General features: G+C 42.9%; 1 protein-coding gene across 1 annotated transcript in view; it reads left to right on the top strand.

The window, feature by feature from the left end:
• The window catches only part of LOC138472472 (testican-2-like), a 159,363-nt gene extending 147,647 nt beyond the window's left edge, over positions 1-11,716 (top strand). The window contains exon 10 of the mRNA XM_069610677.1: positions 3,371-11,716. Within this exon, the coding sequence (XP_069466778.1) occupies positions 3,371-3,516 (146 nt within the window). The 3' untranslated portion in view covers positions 3,517-11,716. The remainder of the gene's footprint in view (positions 1-3,370) is intronic.
• The last annotated feature ends 1,178 nt before the right edge of the window (positions 11,717-12,894 follow it).

Below are 12,894 nucleotides of genomic sequence, written 5' to 3'. Positions count from 1 at the left end.
GTAAGAGGTCCTCGATTGGAAGACGGATATTCACTGTCACCAAGAGCCAATTACTTGCATGGGGAAGGTGTTAGGTTGCTTGAGTGAAAATGATTCAGGCTGACTCTTTAGTTCCGTGGTATCACAAACCTAGAACTTTGCTCTTTACTTTGCTACTTGATTCGTATCGCTGATAGTAAATTGACTCCCTTCCCCAACATTATCGTTTCTTCCTTTCTTTCAGACTTTAATATTACTAACCTTCCACTTTATTCATCCTCTATAGCCCTTTCCCATATCCATTCTGCCTCTACTTCAGGTTTTTAATGACTAATAGCTCTATCTTGCTCCCCTCGCTGTTAACTTCTCTTCCACCACTTGCTGAGGTCTTGCTCTTCTTTGCTGACTCTGCAGTCTCGTCTCTTCACTCTGGTTTTCGCTCTACGCTGGATTCAAACTACCCTCCCTGCCTCTTCCTACCCTCTTGTAAACCCCCTCTGCCCTGGCTGTCCCGTAGTCTTCATTCTCCATGAGCCTCCCACCTGTGTGCGCAGCGGTGGTGGAAAAACAACTCAATTGACTCTTGATTTTATGTGATGGCTGAAAGTATTCTCATGGGATGCTATTTAGCAATCTCTGTTTAATTTTCCTATGTGAAAAAAGAGTTCAGAGGTAGAAGTCTACCAAAGAAGGCACTTTAACCCTGTTGGGGCTGGCCTAGGTAGGAGTATAGTGCAGTGGTGCAGCACATCTGTCAAGCGATTGTCGATGGGCCAGATTGTCAGCCAAGAAGGACGTTTCCTTGCATTGTCTTTCATTCAGTCGCCTCTGCTTGCTGATCTTATCTCTCTTTGAACCCATAGCTGAACAAATCCTACTTAGAGAGAGGAGCCTGACACTAGAAAAACCCTATGAATAGAATTCGCAATGCAAGGGCCTGAGATTGAACATTTTGTATCTCCTGTGGCCTGATATGACATGATTGGTTATTTGAGTAACATGCCATATGATGGAGGCACCCCCTCCGAGGAGGGCCTTACAATAGTAAAGCCCTCCTCGGAGGGGGTACCTCCATCATATGCTATGTTACTCAAAACGAATTGGTTTCTGGGCGTAGGAAAAGTGATCATGTCAAAGCTGCTCATATAAACTTGCTGTAGCTTCTAGAGAGTAGAGAGCTCCGCTTAGCATTCGATGCATCACCTTAAAATTCACCCACGGGCCTCCTCGCATATCACATGCTATATCCTAGAATTGAAGGTTTGTTCTGGGGGGTGCAGGGGGGGGGTTCGCAGACTTTTCCGCTCTAGGACACTCAGTCAGGGAGGATAGCTCAGGGGCAATGTGCTCGCCTTGGAAGCAAGACGAAATGGAGCAACAAAGGTTCGATCCCTGGGTCTGCGCTTAGAAACCTCTGCGTATTAAGCGTGCTTCTAGTCACTAAAGCTCATGCTCCAACTGCACACTTGTCCATTGATAAGAACGGACACATCTCCTGTAGCACCCTATATTAAAATAGCAGCCCTTATGAATGGACTGGAATTGTATCAACTATAACCTATGAGAAGAACTTGACACGTTTTCCAGAAATCACTGGGGATGGGGTGTGAGGACAGATACCTTCTTAGTGTTATTAGGACCCCATCCATCTTCCCCTGGCTAAGCTGAAGCCAATTAGAGTCCACCAAGGATGAGATGTTGTCCATGTTTCAAAAATATACACTGTAATACATTTCCACAAAGCTGCAGCTGCTATGTGGTGGTAAAATGAATTGGGAGGCCTTAATTTCAAAAAGAGCAGCCCTGGAACTGCGGAAATTGTTATAAAAGTAATAGAACTGTTAATAGTCAAACCATAAAAGGAGTGCAACTGAGTTCCCGGAAGGCCCTGCTCACTTAGACCTCTGATACTGGGGCCATATGCCCCCTGGCAGAGGGCTGACCCTGTCGGTAACAGTCCACTGCCCAAGTTAAGGGCCTGAGCAAAGCGAGGGTGCCCTGGCGCCTTGCAGCAAAGGTACATTTCTTTTTGATAAAAAGAAAACACCATTCACACCCTTTTAGAGAACTACACAGGTGCTAAGAGGCGTGGGGGTGGGGGGAGGCTCTGGCTAACAGCACCCAGGGTGCTCGGAATGCTGCTTGTACCAGACAATACAGCCCACGTTCCGAGCATCCTGATTGGCCAGCACCCCCTTCTAGGGTGCTAAAGGTTAATATTATCCAGACCTTCATCTGTGGTGACTCTTTTTTAATGTTTATTATTGAAATACATTGTATCCGAGATGGAAACAGCATTTCAACACACGCAACCCCTTCATACAATCTCCCCCTTGCACAGTTTCTGATTGACACATTTTCATATCAGAAGTGCAGGGATGTCATTTAGGGGTGACCAGGGGTCGCACCTGCGACCCCTGAGGTCTCCCTTGCTACCCCTGTGGTTTTCTTGCTAGCCCTAAAGACATTTTTTAAAATATATTTACCTTATGTTTTGTATTTTTCTTTTTTTAAACTCAGGCCCCTAGGCTGTGGCCATCAGCATGTGGCTATTTGTTTATGGATTGGCTGTGTTTCTGATAGCTATATCTGATATGATAGCTCAGTGGGTTGAGTGCTCGCTGCAGCAATGTATGTGTGATCTGCAGGTTGGACTCCCAGCAAGGTTAACTCAGCCTTTTATCCCGCTGAGGTTGATAAATGAGCACCAACACAGGTTGGGTGATAGTATGTGTGTATTTGTTCTATATGAAGCGCTTAAGTGCTACATAATAACACATCGTTATTGTTTGGCCTTGGACACATGCTTGCATTCATAGTAATTTGGTCATATGGGCCTATATGCGCTGATATTAATGATACATATGGTGATCCATTCGTGTATCCATTTATATCACTTTACAGTGATGTTATAACCATATTTTTCGAAGTGTTCTTAGAAACAATGCTATGTGATGCCACTTTCTGTTTTGTCAAGGGGTGAAAGGCTGTGTTCCATTGCTTCCTGTGATGTCACTTCGGGGTGGGGTCAAATGACATCACTTTCTGTGTTGTCATCAGAATACCCCTGGCATTTTGGTGAAATGATGTCCATGCAGAAGTGGTGCAAAGGCAGTCTTTGCTTGCTTCTTTGTGTGCAGGAATATTAGTTGTAGGATGGGCCGTTATCCACTCCTTATCTCCAATTGTGCAGCATTACTAGATCCTCATCACTCAAAGCTAGTCAACGACTTAACTATGATGAGCTCCACGCAGTGCAAAATGCTCCTGTCAATGTTGAATATGTTTGAGAGGTACTGTAGTGATGAGCAGCGGTTGTGATAACAACGTTTATTTTTTAAACAGACTCTAAACAGACCTTTCTTTGCACTTGTTTTTTTTTTTATTATAGATGACGTAGTTGGTTTCTCCGGGGATTTCGGAAGTGGCGTCGGTTGGGAAGACGAAGAAGAGAAGGAAGCTGAGGAAGCTGGAGAGGAGGCCGAGGAGGAAGAGGGGGAGGGCGGCGAGGCGGACGACGGAGGATACATTTGGTAGAATGCAGGAGCACAGTTTGGTCGGGATGCCGGCGGCCATGTTGGGAGACTGCAGTAAAGAGGAAGGAGAACACCAGTGTCACGGGACGATCAGGAAACACAGTTGAATGTACAGTAACTAATACAGTAGACATTGTATGTGCTTGTGAGCAAGTGTGCATGCATGCGTGAGAGTGCATGTTTGTGGACTAAATGCTTTGGGGTTTGTTTTGTGAGCTCCAGGCGGACGCACCATTTACTTCCAGCGTAACAGAGAGTTCCAGAAAAAGAAAAATAGCAGTAAAACACATACATACTCCCTAGCGTTTTGCCACAAAGGAAATTGAAATACAAAATATGATAACGTGTATAATTACTTCAAACACAGAGGTACTTAAACATCTGATTAAAAAGTTAATTGTTTGTGTAGTACTGACAGACAATATGACATACAAATTGGCAAGTGCAAGAAGAAAGAGCACAGTGGAAAATGCCACTTCCTATTGCGCTTTATAAATATAACTGTTCTATGTCCACACGTGGCACACATCTCAGCCCCCCAGAATCAGTGCAGCATTGTTGGCTGACGCCGTGACTGCACGAGTCCTGTGGCTTGACACCCAAACGCCACTTGGTGAGAGGAATTCAGATTTTTCTTAGTTGCAAGAACTTTAGCATATTTGTAGAGTATCGACTGAAACGATATTTTGAGGATGATAAACACATATAATACAGTACAGCAGCCTGTTGGGCAAGAAATAGTGGCTATGTAAACATGTATGGTTTGTCGGTACTTAAAATGTCATCCCAGTCCATTCAATGCCCTACCACGGCGCACAATGCTGTGCGTGGATGGAGGAAAAAGCAGAAGAAAGTGGGTGGAGGCTGCACGAATCAATGACGTAGACCTGTAAGGATGAACATGTTGGATTCTGTGGTTAGATGTCAGTATGAGCAGACCACCCTCCTTTTCTGACAAATTTCATAGAAGTGCTCCTTAGACAATTTTTTAAATTATTTACTTTAACTCCTTTTTGTTTTGGGGACATGCCCCTCTTATACCCACCTTTCATCACTCCTTTCTGCCTTCTCTCTTCTTCCTTCCTTCCTTCCTTCCTTCCTTCCTTCCTTCCTTCCTTCCTTCCTTCCTTCCTTCCTTCCTTCCTTCCTTCCTTCCTTCTTTCTTTCTTTCTTTCTTTCTTTCTTTCTTTCTTTCTTTCTTTCTTTCTTTCTTTCTTTCTCCTCCTCATTTAAACCTAACCTCAGCTTTTCCAATCCTTTGTTTCGAATGCCCTTCTTCTTCGCTTAGTTTTTCCTTATCTCAATGTACATACATTTGATTTATTCCTTACTCCATTTGCCGTCAAAACATAGTTTGTCAATATTACCCTTTCTTCAATGAAGCAACTTGTTAATAATTGTTTGCCACACGTTCCGCACACATGCCACTAGCAAATGGCTACCGGGTTATCGATGTGGCCCTCGTTGATCTACTGCAGGTTGGAAAATACATGGGTGGGTTCCTAGGGGAGGTGTGGGTTTGGGTAGGGGCGTACAGCCATGGCCATTGGCATGCTGATTTCCAGTAGATGGTATCAGTGTTGTACTCCCAGATCTACTCATAGCACACTGTGTCCAAACATATGATCGTCCAGTGGCCATTTACATCCTAATATTAATAATTATTTGAGGACAGCTGCCCTTGCACTCAGCGCTACTCTGCCGATACATCTTTCCATCTCTGAGGCCTGCCTTGCAAGCCAAAGCTCAAAGCGGGCACGTCAACGCCGCCACCCTTCGCGGAGGCACGGTTTTAGCCAACAATAATGTCCGGATTAGTTTGAGGTTTGATCTCCAGTAATCTGGGATTATGCCGCTATCATTTTGATGTTATTACAGTTGGATCGCGCGCCCGTTGAAAAACAGAGAAAACCTTAGATGGCCCAGATGAAGCATGTGACCTGTGCAGGGGTGGTTTATTACATTTCTGATGAGGTTGGTGGCTGCCTTTTTCCAGCTCTTGTGTGGTCCTGGAGACAGCCAGCCATGTGGTGTACCAAAGCCAGTCAACCCAAGAGGTGAACTCTTTAAACCGCCCGCCGTCCATGTGGAGAACATGTGTACGCCCACTTTATATCATATATTGGTTCCATTCAAGGTTAATACCAAAGGTCTGAGATATCGTGAAACAGTGTCCGAACCACAGCTCAGATAGGCATTTGCCGTGAGATTGCTGCACTTGTGTAGGTTCAGTGTTTCCCTACATAGAACTGGTAAAACCAGCAATGTTATGCTGCCAATTCAGCATGTGTAATGACGCTACTAGAACAATCTGGATATTGCAAGGTTTGTTTTAATGAGAGCAGTTTGACCCAGAAGAAACATCTGGCCGTTCTCTGGTAGACGGTGGCATCCATGCTCCCAACATTTGGTTGTACCTTTTAAGACTATGATTTGTTTAGCCTGGGAAACTCTTTCCTGTTGGATGAAAAATGTGTGTGGGTGAGTATGTGCGCGTGTGTTTGTTTATGCATTTAGGGGTACACTGCGGTAAAATACACCCACCCGACTATGCTGAGCACACGAGAACCTATATAAGAAAATTAACCTGACTCGATGTGACGACGTGCAAACACCCACTTCTGCTCTTAGTTGAGTGTCAATGGAGAAACAATAATAACGGTTGCATCCATTTACCAGCCCATAATGCACTTTTTTTCCAGTGGTTAAGCGGTAAAGATTGAAGGGGCATTGTCTTTTGGTTTCCAGGGCACACGCTGTACCATAAGGCCGTGATCGACCCGCCTTGCCTGTCTTGTATGTCAATATTTTCGAGAAGAAATAGCAAATTATTATTCCCAATTGAAGTGCCCGCGTAATTTTCCTGTCCTTAAAAAGACGTATGTATCAAAATTTGCTTTGCTAATCTTATCTGACGGCAGCATGCCGGCACTAATTATTACAAATACAGAAAACTGAATTTGTCGAAATGCACCCACTTATGGTGCCCTGGAAGTGAAAGAGACAAAGCCCACAATAGTTGTCAATGGAATCTACACGTGCAGATCCTGCTTACAAACTTTGACCTTACAACTCAGCTTCCTTCTGGCTCTGTGTACTGTGTCCTATTTCTATATCTGTCTTGGTGTACTGAACTATTTGACGCAAGGGTCAGCAGGAGGCACGCCTGCTGCAGCTACTCAGTTTCTCAATGGGCTTCACCCAAAGAGGACGATAGGCAATCTTGTCAGTCAGCGTCTGACAGGACACGTTAGAGGAACGCCATGTTTAACCCAACGTCAGTTCCTCCCGCAACTGGAGCTAAATCAAGAAGCAAAAGGCCATTATTGTGTGTCCACTGGGAAAAATCTGTTGTTGATGCTTTTTACCGTTTCTTAACCTCACTAACATGTTTCTATATTTCTGGTCCCGTTTTACTTGCTCGCTTCTTTTTGGGCTGATTAGTTATTCAGCTCTGCATGCTTAAAGAACTGTGTACATAAGCTTTTTTCAAGTAAGGTGAAACACAAAGGCATGAGGCCTTAGCCCTCTTATTTCACTGGTGACGCTGAGTACTTACCCACATGACCCATTCCAATCTGTAGGTGCTTATCCCATTCAGGGTTTTAGGTGCATTCTGGGACCTGTAGTCTAAGTTTTATAATGGGGAAAAGCAGAACTACAAGTCCCTAAATGCAAAGGAAAATAACAGGACTGGATAGAGCGCATGGAGACCATGGAAAAGCAGTGCTATGCGCGATAAATTACAATAACATAGCACAAGTACCTACAGATTGGAATGGATCATGTCGGCAGCTATGTCAGTATTTGCGTTCCATGACTGGATGGTGCTGCTAGAATGTATATGAGGTAGCCTCAGGTTACCCGCTTCATTTGAACATGTGTCACATGTTACCAGTCTAAATTCATTTTTAGAGACAAAACATACATATAGACTAGCCAAATATATCCACTGAAAGCGAGGGGACAGATTATTTTCCCTCATTGTAGTGTGAGCTAATCAAAGCACATTTTAGCGTTAAAATACTGTACTTATGTGGCATACAGGGTTTGGCAGGGACCGACCTGCTTAAGTAAGGGTATGAAGTGGAACGTCTTAATAAATTACCTTAACATATCCCAGGAATCCCTGTTCTGCTGGCGTCAAAGCTGCTGAGTTGTTAAGAAATAAATGCATTGTCAAGTACTAGATAAATGTTGCATAGCAGCATTGTAATTTTGTAACCGCATTTGCACCAGGTCAAAAATTCACATGGTGCAAATAAATATATATTGCAGCAAATTCATTTCTTAGCCACCAAGCAATTCTTTTACCTTGGAGGAAATGCTGCACAACTGATCTTTCGACAGCACTCTTTTTGTCCTATTTCTTTGAACTATCGGCCTTCTTTAGTCACGAGTAACCGTTGAATAGCCTTGCAGATATTGTGTTATACTAAAGAGAGATTCAGATCGCTATCCTCCATTGTTGCATTTGGGCTTCAAATCGTATTCGCTGCCCTTGACCTCCTCCATGAGTTCTTTAATTGGCCCAGTAACCAAATGGTGCAGTTGGAAGTATTCCTCCATTTACATGGTGGCAATTGAATCCGGACTTCCGTTTCCCCCTTTTTTAAATCCGGTTTGTGGTATTAGAAGCCTACTACCCGGGGTAGAAAGGGACCTAAAGATCTAACACAATTCTATGTTGGATATTATTTCTAGCAGAGCCGTCCTTCATGTTCTACTTCTAATGCGGCTTTGGTGTGGATAATAGTATGTGTGTGTCGCTTATATCCTGTTGGCTTTTATCACCGGAATATCTTGCATATTACAGATTTGGTCAGGATCCTGAGGGATCCAGACAACCAGGAAGTTATTCCTAACTGGAGAGCTCTCTGCAGACCTCTGGAGGCCACAAGCTCACAGCCAAACAATGGATACATTTAGATAAGATTTTATTGTGGTAAACAGTGCCCTTTTCAATTATTTCAAAAGAGGGTGTTCAGAAGGCCTACCGCCATGTAATAGGGTCAAATCGCAAGCCTAGCAGCAGTAGGCGCAGAGTTTCTTGGGGGTGCTCTGGGCTTTCATTTCTTCAGGCCATGCACCAGCGGCATTCTCCCTTAGTATGTAGGTCCATTTTGGATATGCAACTGGTCCGGTGATGGTCTTGAGTTGGGGGGATATAAATGCTCTCTGCCAGTGCCACCACTCTGCTGCACACGCTCCGGCAACCATACATTCACCCTCACCCATCCAAATACTGATCTCCTATTTCACTCGACCACCACGGGTTCGTTCACCCACACTCGCTCTGCCATCCACCAACAGTTTCATCTGTCATTGGCACACTCCCCTCATCACCCAACAGTATCTATTGACTATGTGGGGTTTTCTTCACTTTATGCAGGCAGTTCCTTGCTTTTCATGTGATTGTGGAGTCCTACAATGCATTCTTAGACGATCACTGAGAAGACTGTTAGGGTCTCACCTATCTCATTTGAATGCACTCTTGGGGTGACGGTATAGGTGGGCTCAAGGCAGTCCTGACTGGAATTTGGTTTGGATAAGACCGTTTAAAATCTGTTTTCATTATTTGGCAAAACGTAGTTGGTGATGGTTGCCATAACCCTGGGGTTCAAGCACCATTTACCCCAATGTATGGTATAGGGGATTTTTGTCAAAATTCCTATACATTCTAGTAACGTTCTGTTTCATGGAGTTTATGGGGAATCCGGTTTTGGCCTCATGCTCTTGGATGCCGGGTCAGTTGGGCACTGTTTCCATTTAGTAGATGAGCCTTTGCCACCTGCTATAAAGCATAACATGAAATCGATGAGCAGTCATTGACCTTCCGTTGAGAGATCTGGTCCAATGTGTGTAGATAACACGAGGTCAAGAGTCAGGCTCAGTATATGATCATCAGTAGGTTAAGAATATGAGTTTGGAGAAGAACAGACAGTTGAGTGCATGTGCACTACCATGGTGGGGGATTTCAAGGTTAGGATTTCTGACTCTTTGGCTAACATTGAAGCTAACCTTGTCATCAGCATCTATTATCTATTGGGTTTATTCAATGTGCTCATGGCCACATTCATGAGTGCTGTCATCTTTTTGAGAGATATTTGCTCAGGACCTCTTCCCTGGGTTTACTCCTACGGTTTATGATGGTGTCGCCAGTCTCCTGCCTCTACTCATGCAATGTCGGACACTCAAATATTGTAAAAGGGACACAAGTACCAATGACGTTTAATCTAGCCTGTATCGCTCCTGTAACCATAAAACAGGGAGTGGATTTTCCTAAAGAAAACGGTCCACTCTGTTAGCATCACTTCACTGAGCCTTTTTAATGCTTTGAGTGCCCTTTGGATGTGTACATTTATTAATATACTAAAAGCTGGTCCACTTCTGACCTTACTATGTCTTAATTAGGAAGGAGGGAGGTGAGTGTTCCATCGAAGTCCAAGCGTCTCACAGCTAAACTATTTTTTAGTTTCGGCCGTTGCAGTCTGGATCTGGGAGGAAGGCCTCAGAGTTCATCATAAATAGTACACAATTTGCACATCCCCACCTGTAAATAATTTACTAGCGCTCTTCACTTCCTCAGATTTGACCTTTCTCATGTTCGTCACTCAAGTTCACTCGCCGTGCCAGCTCCACTCTGTGACGTATGTGTTTTATGACGAAGGGAGGTAGTCCATACTTTATTCTTCATTATTTACCAATGGAGATTGACAAGACCATCCAACGCCCTCTTAGCCTCCTGCCACTGGGCACCTATTTGAATCGTGTTCCATTAGTGCATAACCCCGAAGCACCAACACAGGTGTGGTGGCTGCTCCTCCGCCATGAACGAGATCATCGGTCCGAAGTGATTTGGATTTTCGAATTCTACAAATGCCTTTTCAGAGGGTCAACATTATCAAAAACTGCAATGTGTCTATAAACCACCATAAGAGATATATTTGATTAGACCATAAACAGGTGCATAAAGGACAACCCCAGCTAGGCAAAGGCCTCCCTCACTGTACAGTTTATTTAAACCAAGGCCTCTCTAGCTCTATGGGTGAAAGCCACTGAAAATCCATATACCTTGTCATGGGCCAAGGACCTTGGCTCTGTCCACTCATTCAAAGATGTAGTCAAGCTGCCAGCCGTGTCATACAACCTTTAAAATAAAATGAAGATCTCAAGTGATGTAAAGTTACAACAATAATGTCACTGGGGCAAAGACGTCCACTCCTAGTTTTTAATCCAATGGAATTCTTATCTGTATTCTGTAAAATCACATACCTGAGCTTCCAGGAGTTCCTTCAATGTAGAACAAGCAAACAAAACTGCACCGTGTATGTACATATGTGAGTAACGCATGTTTCAAGGGACCACATCAGTCTCTCTTTCTGCTATGCACCTGCATTTCATTCAATGTTTTAACAAAAGGGAGGGATGTGCAGTGCAACTAAAAGAGAAATGTATGAACTGCTGGAAGCTAGGGGAGTCGCAGAGGGGGATGTCGCGGCATCCATTTTATGATTGCAACCATGAGCAGAAAACGAGTCAGAGTGTGGGTGGCAGTTATGTCTACTGCAATCGACTGTCGGTAGCTTTTACTCACACCGCATGCAGACCTATTGCTGTTACAATGAATGCATATCTTGAAAGCATACTGTGGATCCATCGCCTGCATTCGCTGTTGGGCAGACAGAATCTCGGCTCGGCGTCGCTGGATTGACGACGTACATTCAAGAAGAGCTGTAATAGATACGTATTTTCAAGGTGTCGAAAGCGCAATTTTTATTGTTTTTTCTTTCTATGCTTGTAAAATGAACTAACTCGAGAGAAGAACAAATGGCTTATTCTTAAAACATATTATAATGTCTTATGTGCAATAACTTTGAAGTTAGAGTTAAGAATTGTGTGCAAGTGTTAGGACTTGAGTATGTATATTTATTAAGTGCTGACATTGTATCTCTCAGTAATTTTAGATGTAAAAAAAAAACAAGTGTTAGAATGTATGTGTACATTTGACCAGGACAGGAAGAATCAAGTTTATTGAGCGTTGGCTCGCGGTCTCCAGACAGGAGGCCGTAACTGCTAATGTGTGCACCAAGACCTGGGGGCTTTCACGATACCTATTGTAAAGGAAAATAAGTACACACAAAAACACACATGGAAAATAAAACAAAAAGACATTTTTCAAATAAACAGAATAAAACTTTTATGATCAAGTCTCTTTTCATTTGTGACTTAAGATGCTTTTTACATTTTTGTTTTAATTCTGTGCTTACCATGATCTATATGTACCCTCCAGAATGCAAACATTTTTAAGAGGAATCTCGGAAGTGTGTTTGTATGTGTTTTTCTGTAACGGTACCAATGTATCTAGTGTGACCGCATACAACAATAAACTTTATAAAGCCCACAAACATCCTGCAAAACTGGTGGGAAGAGGCCAAAGTAAGGGGGTATTATGTCAAATAGCAACAGTGTTCGCAATGTAAACACAGCTGTGAAATGACTTGAACAGACTTTGTCAAAATCAATTTAACAAACTAAAACAAGAAGCATACGTAGACGACCTGACAAAATATCTTAATGGATTAATATTCCCAACTCTGGGTATCAACAATCCCAATTATTTAAATGGCCTTTAAAATGTTTGAAGAAATACGAAATGGGCTTGAAAAACGAAACCTAATTCTGTTGGTATATGAGTAAAAACTTAATTTATATAATAACCATGAGCATGATCACAGGTCTAGAGTGTCAATCAGGATGGTCAGTAATTTAAAAAAAAAATACAGTGTGTTAGATACTTTGAGATCAGAAATTAGCTGTTTAACCACAGTACCATCACTCTCTTGGTGTTTTGATAACCAACTCATCTTTTCGTCAGGAGGATACCCTTGCATATTATGACTATTCACTATATTTCACATAAAACATCCAAGTTTTGATGATACCTTTTAATTGTCTAACTGAAAAAAGAAGATGGCAAGATGCTTTGAAAGTCTCATAGACTCGTTCTTCATATAATAGTCGCAGAGCTAATGGGTAAAACAATTAAAATCGAAAAATATCAATGTCAAATGCCTGCCTCCACGGGCATTGTGCGTTCACTCAGGCTGCAAAGGCCCCAAAAGGTCCTGATCAACACCTTGGTGGCCATTTTGGTATTGTTTAGAAAATGGATCCGTTAAACGGGTATATAGGCAGTGAGCGAAGAGCCGGTATCACACAATACGGCATACATTCTTAAATATAGCAATATGTAACCACAGCATTATCTATGATCATTTGGTTCATTCTGAGGAAACACATGAGTAAACATGTTTAAAACAATTTGAATATACACAAAGGAAGGTGGCATTGCCTTCTTTAGGATGTTCTATTTGCA

This window comes from Ambystoma mexicanum, chromosome 8, assembly GCF_040938575.1.
Source record: "Ambystoma mexicanum isolate Mex_15411 chromosome 8, UKY_AmexF1_1, whole genome shotgun sequence".
Lineage (NCBI taxonomy): Eukaryota > Metazoa > Chordata > Amphibia > Caudata > Ambystomatidae > Ambystoma > Ambystoma mexicanum.
This window is presented reverse-complemented; position numbering and strand designations above follow the sequence as displayed.